Source organism: Triturus cristatus, chromosome 6 (assembly GCF_964204655.1).
Source record: "Triturus cristatus chromosome 6, aTriCri1.1, whole genome shotgun sequence".
NCBI lineage: Eukaryota > Metazoa > Chordata > Amphibia > Caudata > Salamandridae > Triturus > Triturus cristatus.
In genome coordinates this window covers 1,596,044,619-1,596,059,919 of record NC_140589.1, presented here as the reverse complement: position 1 = coordinate 1,596,059,919, position 15,301 = coordinate 1,596,044,619, and the positions used below count along the sequence as shown (strand labels likewise).

General features: G+C 41.7%; 1 protein-coding gene across 1 annotated transcript in view; it reads left to right on the top strand.

Moving 5' to 3' along the window:
* Window positions 1–15,301, top strand: part of PPP1R21 (protein phosphatase 1 regulatory subunit 21) — a 395,061-nt gene that overhangs the window by 87,590 nt on the left and 292,170 nt on the right. The window contains exons 4-5 of the mRNA XM_085612732.1: window positions 1,715–1,816; window positions 12,023–12,187. Coding sequence (XP_085468858.1) covers window positions 1,715–1,816; window positions 12,023–12,187 — 267 coding nt within the window. The remainder of the gene's footprint in view (window positions 1–1,714; window positions 1,817–12,022; window positions 12,188–15,301) is intronic.

The window sequence follows — 15,301 nt, the reverse complement described above, 5'->3', positions numbered from 1 at the left end:
ATGCTCCTACGAGCAGCCACAGATCCAGCAGGCATATATCACTTCATTCCCGCCATATTTGCACTGCCAGATACAGGGGAAGATCTTTTTCTTATTTGGCCCCCCATCGCTAGAACAAGCTACCCTTGCATATATGAGCTTGTAAAAATTTTGCTTGTTTAAAGACATTTTTCAAAACTTAGCTTTTTAAATGTATTCTGGCCTTTGATAGAGTGCTTAGTGCCGAGAGACCTTCTTGCGGGTGATTCATTTGTACGTTACATAGCATACAATAGGGGTGGCCTATGTGTAATAAAAAGGGGAGTGTTCTGGCATCTCCCCATGTGGTGCTGTGGCTTAGGATGTCGATGACCAGAGGAGCCCAGCACTGCTTCTCTCTTCACTCAGTCCCATGCTTTTCATGGGTCGGTGAAAAATCATGTCCACTCATCAGCTCCTATTTCTTTTGGCCGAGCCAACACCCAGCCCCAGATCATCACTCTCTGTTGCCGTCATACAGGCCACAGGCCAGTCCATGCCTCCTCCTGCCTGATTCCTACCACATAGACACAGTCGTCAGGCTAGTTCCAGTTACTCCGGCATCACCACTGACCTCACGTGGCCTGGGTCCTGCCAGAGGCCACCTTCTCAGGCTCACCTCTGCTGATAGGTCAGCTCTGAAGTGCCTCTCCGACCTTGGGCCCAGTCGCTTCTTCCTACCCCGGTCTGTTGGGCACCTATTGTAGGCTGACCATTCTATAATTATCATATATCTCACTGGTCATCATATGCCAAGCTCTGCTCCGGGTCAAATTTATAAAAGTACTGGATGCAGTCCGCCACCCAAGAATAAGAATTTTAGTATATTAGACCTGAGCAAGACTGATAGGATTTTAAGTCCTAACTTAAGCAGGCCTCTAAATCTTTTACCCAAGCCTAATCATCTTCCACGTCACGATTACTTGCCCAACTCAGATCAGAGAATCTGTTTCTCTGACTTAGTAACTTCCTTAAACATCACCAAGAGTGTTTTAAAACTATATACATTCTCTATAAATAGTGCTGTTAATAGATATATTTAGACATTACATTAATAGCGTAATTCAGCATTGAGAAGGACATTGAAATGACAATAAATACACACATTTTCAGTTGTTGGGTAAAATCGTATTGTCTTGTTCATTTTAATGTTTTAATTTGTTTGTGGGCATATTATTCAGGATTTCATTTTTTTGTTAAAATTGGATTCTAAAGACCCCGTATTGAGACACTTTGTATTTGCTCAGCAAAGCTGAGCTTTAAATTATCAAGTGCCAAAAAAATTCATGTACTAATTTTTGACATTTCATGGATTTTTCCTTTCCGACATTGTGAAGGGCTTTTTTTATTGTAAATGTTGCGACCTTCGTGAACTTTAAAAATCTTGTGAAGCTTTAAAAACATGAACGCAGGAGAAAAGGCTGGTAAAACAGACTTCACAATATATGAATGCGAAAAAAGTTTACTTTATGAATGCTGTTGTGAAGGCTCGGGTACAGCATCTTGGATTTAGAGTATATTGTTATAGAACTCTTGTTTGTAAAGTGCAGGCCATTGAAAAAATATCTTTGCATTTTTGTATGTTTTTTTATATGTAGATATTAGACTTTTGATGAAATCTTAACGCAATTTTGATTATCCGTGTACAAAGTGAGTGTGTTGATTTTTCGATTGGCGTTCATTTTCTTTCCATCAGAAGGTGGGTGAGCCTACTCCTCAGTTGAGCCTGGAGCAGAAAAGTGTTTTCGATGAGGACCTTCGAAAGAAGATAGAGGAAAATGAGCGGCTGCATATGCAGGCGAGTTGATTGTTTTTTGAGTGCCTCCTTCCTGCCCATCTGTAAAAAAAAATTTAGATAACGTTTTAGACCTACAATGAGTATGTACGTGGACAAAGAAATGCAAGATCGCCCTGATATTTTTAATGTTTTTCCAAGAGTATGCTGTGCAAAAATGTATGTTTGTATAGTTCAAACTGTATAATGCTTTTTAAGTTTTACAACAGTGCCTTATTCAGTCATGCATGCTCCCAGAAACTACCTGGCATTTATAAACTAATAAGTTATGCATTTGAGCTGTGAGTCACAGAGGGTTGGACAAATGTCAAAAGAAGACACCTAAAAATGGTTGTATATTGCAAAATATATGAACGCTCTTAACAATACTCTTGTGGGGTGGTATATTCTATCAAACGCAATCCATTTGAAGGGAACATGGGACTTTGTACCAATTATTCCATTTTCACAGGCCATTCCAGACCTATGGTAGAAGAGAGCACAATGCATTAGTGGTACTATTGTGATAATGACAGTGAGAGTTTATGGTATTGTTATGTCCTTCTTCGTTGTAGTCGATGCTGACTATGGTGAATGGGTATGATATGTAATTTTCACATCCCCTTTTCAGGAGTGGTTTAAAATTTAGCAGAGCTTGCCAAATTCCTTGTCTATTCTTAAACACATGTATGCCTCATATATGTTATGTACTCACCAGGTCCATTCATGCACATATCACTTAGGCCATGCTGTGTATCGCTACTACAGCCTTCTCTGCTCTCCCTGCCTGAGCCCATACTCACCTTTGTTCGTAAACATCACAAACGTGACCATGCCCTTCTATATCGGACTGTGGCCAAGATATTGACCTGCCTATAAAAGTGGCAGATGACGAACCGCACTGGATTTTAGACGAGGAACACTTTTCGGAGTAGGCTGCTGGCCTTTAGCATCCGTTCCCCAAAATCACAAGGCTTGTTGGTGTTGATACCAGTGATTTTAGCAAATTTAAAAAATTGCATTTGCACAACATACTTTAATTCTAGGTAAATTACTTAATGTCCCATACATATCATAAAATGATGTATCTGGTTTCGTATAAAGCAAACTGGTGCTCATATAAAGTGCTGCAATGTCCATGGGCCACGTTTGTGGTATATAAAGACGGTTTGCAGAGATAACCAGGATGAGAACCTGCAGAGCTGGGGGGAAACAAGAGCCTGCAGGAGCAAGCGAGGGTGGTGATGGTCCAGTAAGGAGAGTATGCACAGGCAGTGAATTGTGGACCTGGCGCAGAAAAATATCATGGCATCAGCTCACAGGGGCAAAAGTAGGGAAACCTGATAAAGAGACAAACTGGAGAAGTGCTGAAGGAATTCATGGTTGCGGAGGGCCGTACCATCACAGCAACGACCCAATGTACTTTCAACTCTCCCAGCTGTCAGCATTCTCCACAAACCTCTCAACGCCATTAACTCACCAGTTGGCATCTTGTCATCTCCAACTGACCAGCTCCTGGCCCTCTGGCCACCTCACAGTCTATCTTTCGTTAGTGTGTTCGAATGTGAAAAGGTCATATTATTGAATTATGGAATTACTTACTGTACGCCACTGATTTTCCTTCTAAGCCATGGGAAGTCACATATTGGTGTGGGCCATGTGAACTGCCAATTAACACAGTAGTAGTTTATCTATGCTTGTTCCTCAAGGTAACACAGAACGTTTTCCTAAAGGCAAATGTTTGTCATTGTGATCTGCCTTGAGCTGGTTTACAGGAGATATTGATGCTTAGAATTAATGGTCACAGTACATAGTGCATACAACCTAACTTGAAAGCAAGAGATGGTTTCCTAAAGACATAGGAAGAAATCTAGACAAGGCATCCTGCTAATGGTGTTGTGTTGGGGAGGTGAGTGCTGTGTGTATAGATTGAAATAATCTTGTTGTAAAATATATGTACCTCCTTTCTACTCTGCAAACTACAGTTTTTTGCCCTAGTTGGAAATCCGATTATAAGATTATGTATTAAATATGTGTAGTACTTCATTTGATTGAATATATGGGGCACCTGCTTACCCTTCTCCTGCTACCTTCATTTTGTGTTTTAAAACCTTTAAAAAAAATGATTTTCCATATACAAACAACTCAGTCAAAAAGAAATGGCATAGTGTATGCCATAGTTTGTTTTCCATATTATAGCTAGTACATACATTTACTTAAGTAGTTTAAGATACGTTTTGTGAAGTATATCTTTAAAAGGCATGTCAGTAAAATGTCTCCAAGTGCAAAGCATAATCATATTGGCATCTTGACATTCTTGCTAAAAAAATGTTTCTCTTCTAACTTTACTAACAATTTGGCTGCAATTCCATGGCTAGTGAGGAGCACGACTATCCAGGCAAACCACTTTTAATTTTATATATCTCATAAGACAGACACAGAATACTTATTTTACTGCTGGGCCCATAGCCTTGCAAATAGTCATGACTATCCACATCTTGCTATAGCATCATCAGACGTGTAATAAAATTGCATCCGTAACTCCACACCATCAACTGCTAACTCCCCTATAATTGATCAAAAGGTGCCGTAGTCTTGCTGTGTAGAAGGTTTTGTTTAGTATACCTAAATTGAAACAGTTTGTGCATAAAGACCATTATGATTATCTTTATGTGATCACTGGTTCATTTCTTATAATGCATTCAGATATTTCTGTCTACCTTTCATAAGTATGTTTCATTCACATACACAAAATACAATAATTGTATGGTTTGCAGAATCATGAGTAGGGAGGGTCGAGGCAGTCATGAATCTAACTCACTCTATAATGGCATGCCCTTACTGGGGATCAAGGGGACTCAGATTGGGAAGAAACCAACTTTCCTCATATCTAAGAAGCCAAAGGACCTTGGAGGTATTCTTAGTAAAGTTAAAAACCACTGCCTTCAGAGTTGGTTTCAATAAAATGTACTTAAAAACAGACATCGATGAGGTTTACACTTTGCTCTTTAAATTCACCAAAAGTGATTAACTGTTGTTTCAGGAAAACCTCAACTAAGGCAACAAAACCCATCCCATTGACTAATTTAAAGAATGTCCTTTGGGTACAGAGGTTTCTGAATGCCAAAAGTCCTCCAGAGGGCCATTAATGGTAATATCACATGGATCAACATCTGCCCTTTGCAGAAAATTCATCTAAAAGCTTACGATGTTTGTGCTTGACATCCCAGGCATATCTCCAGTCCCAAATATTTCACAGATCTGCCATACATTGAATCAGAAGATTATCATTCAACAAAGTAGTGCCATTTGTCAACAGAAAAAGCTCAAATGTATCCAACTTAGTTGCTAATCTGTAAGAGGTCCCAAGTGTGATAGTGAATTGCGGATAGAAGGTCTCTATCCTTTTTCAGTATTCAAAACCTATCCATGCAAAATGACACTAAAGCTTTGAGAGTAAATGCTGGTGTTCATGTTTATATGCAGCCCTCTCAATGCACAAGCTAGTTGCTCATTTGCTACGGTAGCTTTGCAAAATGCCCCTGTGCCTTTCAAACAAATTCTCCTCCTGTAAGTTCAAGCAATGGATTTATACATATATTTACCTAACAAAACGTATCCAACTGAGCACTTGAAACAGAGCGGCCTCTTCGCAGATATGTATGCTTTTTTGCGTTCAATGATACTGCCGCTACCCACATACTGACACTGAGCTTGTGCCGAAATGAAGTAGATATCCCAGGTACAAAACCTTGTATGACCCTGTAGCAGCAAATCATTCATTGCAGCTCTTGTCTGCTCAAAAATACTAATATTTGTTTTCCTACATGCAGCTGCACTTTAAAAAAAAAAAAAAAAAAAAAGGGACAGCTCAGGACGTCATTGAGCACAAAAATGTATATATTTTGATCAGCTCACCAAACAGGTTCTTGGACATGGAACACATTTAAAAATTGTTTCCACGTGGTGGCCCTTCATTCCAGAGAAGAGACTACAGATTCTTTTCTGAGAGACATAAAACTTTCTCACATAATGATTCACTTTAGTAGCTTTTTTTGGTAGAAGCAAAAATGTTTACGTGCTGTGCGTGATGACTCCTCAGTAGAGGCTACACATGCATCTGATTCAAATGCAAAACCTCTGATTTCACAACAATACAACACCCAGATCTTCAAGTGGCCGAGAAAAGTCAGGACCATTTCCATAGAAATAAGTAACAAAGGAGAAAATGCACTCTGCGATGCTTCAAAGGCAGTGTTGAGAAGTTTGATTATTTTAAAATGTTTGTACCAAAAAAAGCAGAAAAACACCTTTAGGAAGACCGACAGGCCACGATAAAAGCTCTGAAACAGACGCATCTGGAACCCTAGTCATAAGTTTACAAAAACCTAAGAGCATCAAATATTTTCTAAACACATTATATATAGAGAAGGTATTGTTCTTGTACAAAAGGGCAGGACTCCTATATTAATAACAAGGTAATACATGTGGGAAGCGCTTTGCACAATGTATCAAGCAGAAGCAACTGTACTAATACACCAAGATGGCTAGAGAGCAGATTACAACAGGTCAAAGGGCCAAAAATACAGCATTTCATCAGTATTTGAAAAATCTATATAATACGGAATGCTTCCCAGACCAGCAAGAGCTGAACGTTAACTTTTAGCAGCTTAACATCCCCAAACTCTCCTGCACAGAAGTGTCCAAAATGACATCTCCATTTGCTGTTGAGGAAGTGAATGCAGCTATTAACAAACTTGAAAGCAAGGAGTCTGGGCTCAATGCCTTCCTTGCATAATTTAGATGAAGCGTGCCAATAACTTCTTCTGCCACTTATGAAGCTTCATACTGCTGTGTTTTCTGCAGGTGGGCTCTCTGACCCACTGATCAAAGCATATATTATCTTTAGGTCGTCTAGAAACCTAACATAAGGTTCCAACAACTACCCTTTCTCTCTACTGAAGACCAGTTTAAAAAATTTTGATGAAGATTATGGCATGCAAAGTGTAATGTGACACATTATACACTCAAACCAGGTCTGATCAATTTCATGTAGAATTTCTCTCATAAATGTGAAGATTAAGAGCAACAAAGTTGATGGCGCCTCTGCACTATTTTCAGTCAATTAAGGAAAGGTGTTTGGTCGTACACAAATTTTTGTTTCAAATGAATCAATAAGCTATATAACCTCTCGGGCACAAGTTGCATTAGGATAAAGGAGATTAATGCACTTGTATTTACAGATTTTTACAGGGATGAGGTTGCCATTTCTCTCTGTTACTCTTTGCAAAAGCCCTAGAAAATGTGCATGCCAGGTCAGAGGTTGACCAGAGATAAATGGAATATCAGTAGATATGAATAACGGTAAACAGTTACTGTATGCGTGTGACATCTTGTTTACCCTGTACATCGCAACTACAGATCTTTCCAAAAGATTAGAAATGACCAAAAAATGCAAGTCCTTATCAGGCTAGAAGATAAGCATTGGCAACTTGAATAGGTTTGTTTTTTGTTAAAAGCGTTTGATAATAGTTAGGCAACTTCATGTGTGTTGTGTATTGCTGTCCTAGAAATAACATTTTATAATGAATCAACATAATGAGCTACATGACAACTGGGAGTCAACCTCCTTTCTGGACTCACCTTCACGGGCAGAGTTGAGCTGTTTCATGAAAAGGAGCGACAAGATGATGTTTACATTGAAACATAATGCATTGAAGATGCTTTTGGCAAAGAGCCAGTGTTTCCTAAGTTTCTTTAAGAAAAAGAATGTGGTTATACATCTTTAGTTTATCGTCAAAAACAGCTCTGAAAGTAAAAACCAAGCAGAATATTTCCATTAGTGAATAGCACTCTGTTTAACAACAGACTAAGGTATCTAAACAGCATGCCCATCTTTAACAATCAGTCATAAACCAGTGTGAGAAATTGGGTTATGCTTGAAGGGGTGGGAGATGTGAAACCCTACTCAGGCAACAGCCACAATCCTTGTCAGGGTGAACCACAGAAAGTCACTAAATTAACCTTTGTTTAACCCGGTGGTAGCTTGGTACAAAAGCAGTCAGGCTTAACTTAGAGGCAATGTGTAAAGTATTTATGCAGCACACAAACAGTAATGAAGTAAAAAGACAACACAAGACAAATCCCACACCAATTTAGAGCAATAAAATAAACTGTAATAAAATATTTAACACTAAAAATCCAATTAGTAGAACCAGAGATGCAGTTTTAAATGTTTACGTAAAAATAGTGCTCAAAAGCGCCAAATGTGGTTATCTGGTCTGGCCATACTGGGCCAAAGTCACAAGTTTAGGCCAACCACTGTGGAGTGTGGGCTGGAACAGGAACCAGGTTAGGTCCACTGAGAATTGTACCTTATTTCCTTGTTTGGGGGCATTGTGTCGTGCTGCAGCAAGTCCGAGGAGCAATGCGGTGTCCGGCGTCAAGATACAACATCAGTTCCGATGAGCGATGCAGCGTCCAGCATCAAGTTGTGTTTAGCTGTGTCGGTTTTGATGAAGAGCTGTGAGGGCTACAATGCAAGGTTCACGTTAAGTCTAATCTTTTCAGATGAGGAGCATCGAGGGCTGCAGTGCAAGGCCAGTGTTGTGCTGTGTCGACCCCAGTGAGGAGCTGCAAGGGCTGTGTCATACAGCATCAGTTCTGATGGGTACCACAGCTGGGTTGGCAGAGCATATATATCTCCACTTCCAAGGGTCCAGGACTGGGGAGGCACCACTTGGAGAATTAGGTGTACCAGCAGGCAGAGTCCAGGTTCAGGATTCAAAGTTGTTGGAGCTTGTTGTGTCCCTGTAGTTCAGAACAGGAGGCCAGCCAACTAGCTCTTGGAGTCACTCTGGTGGTCCTCGGTTCAAAGTGCAGGTCCATTCCTTCTTCCTCAGGGAGCAGAGCAGCTTGACAATCCTCCTTGCAGCAGGGCAACTGAGCAGTTCTTCTTCTGAGTCTTCTGTTGGTCCATAAGTGATCTGAAGAGTGGGGTTTGAGGGTCCCCTCTTTATACCTGGTGACCACGTTGAAGTTGTAGAAGATTCTGGAGTTTCTTCCTGCAAAGCTGGTGTAATTTCCTGCCTTCTTACTCTGGTCTGAGTGTGTCTGGGGACACAATAGGCTAATGTGATGTTATTTGTGTGTGAGCTGGGCCAGTGCCTTTGAAGTGCAGTAGTGGTAGGTGACCTCTCTTCCCCCATTCTGCCAGATATAGCCCATCCTGCCAACGCCTAGACCCAGAATCTCCAGAATCTTATAGTCCGTACTAAGGACAGATATCCGCTTCTATGACCCAAGAGGGTCAGATCCCTTTCGGGTTTCAATATGGACACCAGGAGTGTCTCACTGAGGCATGGAGGTAATACCCCAACTCGTAGGGCTAGTTAAACATCTCCACCAGTCAAGGCACAAGGAGTGCCGCGAAATTGCTATAATATTCGCTCTGTCGTGGCCTGGGGTTTTATTTCTAGCAAAGTTCCACATGGCTTGCTTAATTTTGGGGATAGTGATGCAGACGTCTATATCTTTTTTGACCGCATTAGGGATGCGAGGAAAAGTGAGTTCGAACATGAATCTACCGACCTTGTCTGCAACTGGGAATGGGAATACTTTCTATACCGAGGAGCAAAACTCGAAGAATACATTTAAAATGTCGCGCTGTGCGTATAGGGTGACACGAGCAGGCAAGGATATTTCTAAGACCGAGCCCAAGTGGGCATCTTGTTGGGCCAGCCGTGCAAGGAGGCAACTTGATTTGTCTCCCTCACCTTGTGTATAGGCTACATTGGCATTGAGATTGAAGCAGCATAGTTGCTCTAAATAAGCAGCAAGTCAAGTTTTGGTGTCAGTTAGCGCCTGGAAAGCAGAGACGAAAATCCCCTTGTTAAAGGAAAAAATATACTGCACATGCTTTCCGTTGATTTAAATAAAATCCTCTTATTTGAAGATTAAAAGAAAAAATTGAGTCCAGTTAGCACGTCATTTATTTTAGGGTTGCAGTGTCCGTATTGCCTTACCAATGTGGTTCACACCTCGGACCCCATTCAAAGTATTACTGGATGAAGGAGATTTGCTCTTCCTTTATAGTTATATACTCATGTAAAGGCTTTGCAGACAACGAAGATGAGACAAAGATTATGCGTTATCTGCCGCAATTTTAATAGTATATGCTATTACTTCATGAACCATGCGGCGTAACAGAAACAAACCTCAAAGCCAAGATTGCCCTGCTCGGTGGACTTTATAACCTGTGTCTTATTCCGCTTGTTGCGTGTGCTTGTGGTGTCATTTTGAGTGAGACTAGCCTGGATGATACAGGCACAGGTTCACTTCATTCCTGTGCCACAGCTACTGCGTGATCTGTCTGGACACCGGCTTGGAGAGACACACACACAGGAGGCCATGTTTCATATTATGCAGCTTGCTTACTAGGTCATTTGTGATTACATCAGTCTTCTGAGAAGGATCTGCCAACCATTTGATTGCACACTAGGTAGAAATCTTGCCATGCTCTTCCCCACAGCTGCTGAGAAGATTTTGCACCATGATCATCTACCCTTCAGGCAGTTGATAATGATTTTAGACCTTATAGCTTCATCAAATTAGACACTATCTCTGGGACTCTATATTATGTAGCCTTGCAACAACTGACTCTATTACACCTCGTCATGGGTCTTGTTATGGTGATTTGTAGGCACTACCAAAAGTGGCTGGGTGAGAGAATTAGGAGTGTCTAGAGCATATGGTTCCCTAGAATGACAGGGTCATTTTCTGTCCTCTCTGGATCTAATTATAGATTTGGACGCCAGCAGACTGGAACTTCAACTGTTCCTATTGAATATCTGGTCAAGTGACAAGTCATATTAGATGCCTGAAGCTACTAGTAGGTTTGTTTGTAGTTAAGTGCCTGACTTTGACAGGATCAAATCTTTCATTCCTTTGAAAATATATAACTCCTTGGCTGTCAGATACTCAGGTTTGTTGGGGCAGAGGAGTAGGGGGATAGGTGTATGTGATCAAGGTATTGGTAAAGTTTCTTACTCTTATGCAGGTAGATCATATTGTCATTGACAGCAGGCAGAGCCATTGTTGTTGCAGATTGTAATTTCAGATCTCTCAAGGATTCTAATGACAAAAAGCTGAACAAAGTTTTTTTCCCAGAGACTAGGGAGGTTCAGGGTCCATGGAAGATCGATTTATTGTCATCTCAACTGAACTTCCCCCGTACTTTAGTTGAGACCTGACCCAGAGATTCCAAATACAGATTCATTTCTTGTAGACTGGAGGTGACCACTTAGTTACTTTGCCTTGCATTTTTGATGATTCTGAGGAGAATGGCACAGGTCAAGGTACAGGGCATGGAATTTTTTCTATCTATATCAATCTGGAGGGTGCAAGCTTGGGTTTCGTTTTTTCTGAAGCTTTCTTTCGCTTCTTCGGTCCATTTTCCCAATCTTGAATGAATCTTTTAAATTCCTTGGGCCGTTCTACATACAAGAGGCCAGGGCTGAACACTCCAACAGGTGATATACACCTGCCTCTAAATGGTGGTGCAGTTGGTTTGCTCAACGGGGTTTGGATTCTGGTGACAGAGATAGGACTGGCATAAATAGGCAGTAACGTTTTCTACAGCAGCCATTTTGGTAGGGCATCCATCATCTGCTAATTCACCATTTGGTAACCATTCTTTGGTGTGCAAATTGCTAAAGGAGATGGACTTCTCAATTCCTCTAAAGCCACACTATTTTTAGGTTTTGCTTGACAACACAACTGTCGGTGTATCTGTTGTATTGTTACCAATTCTCAGTGATGTTATTTTGTTTGATTTCTTGCAGAAAGTGATGTTTGTGCCTAAGATCTATAATGTTTGCAGCAGATTGCTTTGCCATTTACTGTTTGCAGGAGCAATAAATGTAGCACTGGATCAGTTTCTAGTCCTACTTTTCAGAGGATACACATAAATGGACAAATGTGGGGCCAGTAGCTCTGCGGCAAATTCTTTATAAAATTCAGATGGAGCAGCATCAGGGCTAAGCCAAGTTTAGTGGGTCCTTGTGGTCTGTAAATTATACATAAAATAGGGATAAGGTGGAGGAGTTGGGCACAGGCTGGTGTTTGTGTAAGTGTTATTTCTCAGCAGAGTATGCAGCATTCACAAGCATCATTGGTGGTGATACTTTTGTAGATGTGCAGCAAAAAATAATGTCTCATTTCTGTATTTAGTTTTTTGAGGTGGATGAAAAACACAAACAAATTGAAGAGGCTCTTCAAACTAAATTAGAGGCTTTGGAGAGGGAGGCTGCGCAACATCAAGCTGTACTAAGTGGACTGACTCAGAAGTACATGGAAAACATTGAGAAGCTGCAAAATGAGAAAGCAAAACTGGAAGTAAGCTTAATTATTCATGTCATTCAAATTGTGGATAAACTGTATTTTTTAACACAATTGCAATGTTTCTTGATGTATGATGAAATGAAGGATGCTATGGAACAATGAGAGGCTCATATAGGTAGTTTGCTGCTGTGTTATGATGCAAAATGATTGCACTCCCCCCACGCTTACCAAGTAAAAAGCTGTAGACACTGAAGTTGCCCTGTGTTCCGAAACAAATAAACATTTGTTGGCATACCTGATTAAGGGACATCTCCTATTACTTTTCTGCCCTGTTTTGGCCTAATTTCTTTTTCATTGCATTCTTTCTTCTTTCCCCCAAGTCTTTGACCCTATTTTCATCACTGCCTTATTTCTTCTTCGAAACTACTTGTTTGACCTTTATACAGCCCTCCTTTGTTAGACTCTCAGCCTTTGATCATCATTTCTCTAAAGCCTGCATCCTCACAGGGGATGCTACCAGCACCATTTAGTATGGGTACAACATTGCATTTCTTTTCAGTGAGCGTGCTGCAGGAGCTATCCCTTTTTCTCGTTGCCTTCCTTCATAAACTCCCAACTAGTGTTGCTTACTGCTTTAATGATATCATGGCCTTCTCCACCCTTAGCCCTCAAACGCATCCCGTAATCCCTCAGATCTCCTGACAGAAAGTTAACTGTAAGTTTCTTTAATGTCTGCATGAACTCTCAGATGTGCTAAGACAGTTCTCATGACTATTCTACCCACATTGTGCCACACTGTAGACACTCCTCCACACTGCTGTTGGGGTGTAGATCAACAAAGACAGGGGTGATCAGATTTTCAGTGTCAGAAACCCTACACATTCAACAGACAACTACATAGGACTATAAGTGGGTAGGGACCATGGGTGCACATGTATCTCAATGAGAGTCCCCACCAGCATAGAATGACCACAGGGGCACATCTCAGAATTCTATTGGATTGGCTTGATTCAAGAGAGACCAATTTCAGAAAGCTTTGACTACCCCATGGAAGAGATAACTGAGATCTAAAGTTACCTGTGTTAGTAGCTTAATCAGTTCTGGTTTTTCTTTGCATTATAGGACTTATAGTGCTAATTTATAATGGAAAAAAAACAGAATGATAAGTATTTGCAGAAAACCACACCTAGATTGAAAATACTATTTATATTTGACCTGGAACAATTTGAGATCATTTGAATGCTCAGATTACTTACCGGTTATCTTCATTACGCCAATTCCTTCTTGCTCATCTCTGTACTTAATGAATTAATGTGCTCATTCTCTACGTACTGCTCACTACTTCCTGAAGCTATTCTCTATTTCTGTTACCACTATAGTAATATACCTGCTCCTTGCAGTGCTTCCCATTTCCTACTAAGCCCTAGCTAGAGGCTGATGAAGGAAACAGGGCAGGAGGGAGGGTCGTATGCACTGAGACGAGTAAGGAGGAATAGAAGCAATGAAGATTGCAGGTGAGTAATCTGGACATTACCTTCTTCCTCTTCGTCTTCCCAGTCATTACTTAATGAAGTATGCCCAAGCGAAGAGCTGCCTTCCTCAGCCAAGAGAAAAAAGAAAACACCCAAAAACAACTCCATAGAGTTGGCAAGAATTTGATATCTTATTCATCATTTACTTCTAAAGCCTTTGCACATTAGATACTCTCAGCCCTTAATAGTTATCTGAAAAAAGGATCAACACAAACAGAGGCTAAGGAAATGTACCTAAAGTGACATGGATCCAAAAATAACCTTTGATGCAAAAGCTAGCTCAAAGCCTCGAGCTACCTGCAATCTATAATCTAACATAAACGTAGAGGAAGAAGCCCATGTAGCAGCCCTATTAAGGTCTTTGAAGGATGTATTTATTTATTTTTGGGGTTTTATACAGCGCTGGCTAAACCCGCATGTATCAGAGCGCTTTACATAGAATAGAAAACGTTAAAGTTGCACAAGATACAAATAGGTTAAAACATTTTTTTTTAAAACATACAGCAATGTACATCAACTAAAGAAATGCAGCGGAACAATGGATAAGCACTGTAAAACATAACGAAGAGAGGATAGAAGATTGGGCAGAGGGTTATACGATTAAATAAATGTCCCGCAGACCAGTACCAACTAGGGTGACACCAGGGGCCAGTCCACCACCACCGGGCCGGAACAAAGGCAGGCCCTATCGATTCCGGAGTAAAGCCCGCAGACGCAATTGGGGTCTCGGCACCTCAGCGCAGCGGGACGGCTTTGCTCCCAGAGCCTAGACTAGTAGACAAACCGAAACGGCCAGCAGAGGGGGGTAAGATGGCTGCCTCGCACCACCATCTTCACCAACAGGATGCAGGCGAGAAGCGATGGGGGAGCAGGGGAGGATCACGGTAGTCCGTCGCAAGGCACAAACCAGGTCGCCGAACACCAAATTCCAAAGACGAGACTAGTCGGCAACGGTGCTCCTGCCGAAGACCTCCCACCGCGTAGGATGGAGGACTCCGTCCGTAGTTGTCAAACCCGAGAACCTCATCCAATTCCAATGAAGAGTGGGGACCCCTCAGAACCCACACCAGTCACCAGTGTAGGAAAGCAGTTCTGACTCCTTGATCGCAAGAGGGGCCCCTAAGGAGAAGAGAGGGCCGCAGGCAGAAAACCAGTGCTATATCTCCGCGCTCCGACCGGGAAAAACATCTTGGGGAACAAAGCAGCCTCAACAGAGGGCGGGGCTTAGCTACTAATGTTCGCAGCAGCGTGGGAGCGGGGAATTGTTTCCTAATTTGCCGCGCGGACTGCCGCTTGTATTGTGCTATGCTCTGATGTGTTTTTAAAACTTGAAACTTACCTAAAATCCTGATTGTAACCGCATTTTAACCCACAGCACTTGCCTAAATTCACTCACTCGTCGTCTGTCTTCCTGACACTCCCCTCCCCAGGCCCCCAGCCAATTGGCCGCAAGGAGGAGGAGAAAGAGGGCGGGGCCTAGCTACTAATGCTCGCAGCAGCGCGGGAGCGAAGCGGACACGCGCAGCGGGCGCGCCAAAGGCAAGCCCGTCTGCGCCCGTCCGCGCCCAGCCGTGACCAGGGACCGAAAACCATGGCCAAATCATTACTTATTCCTCCAAAACACTGCACTTGCTAG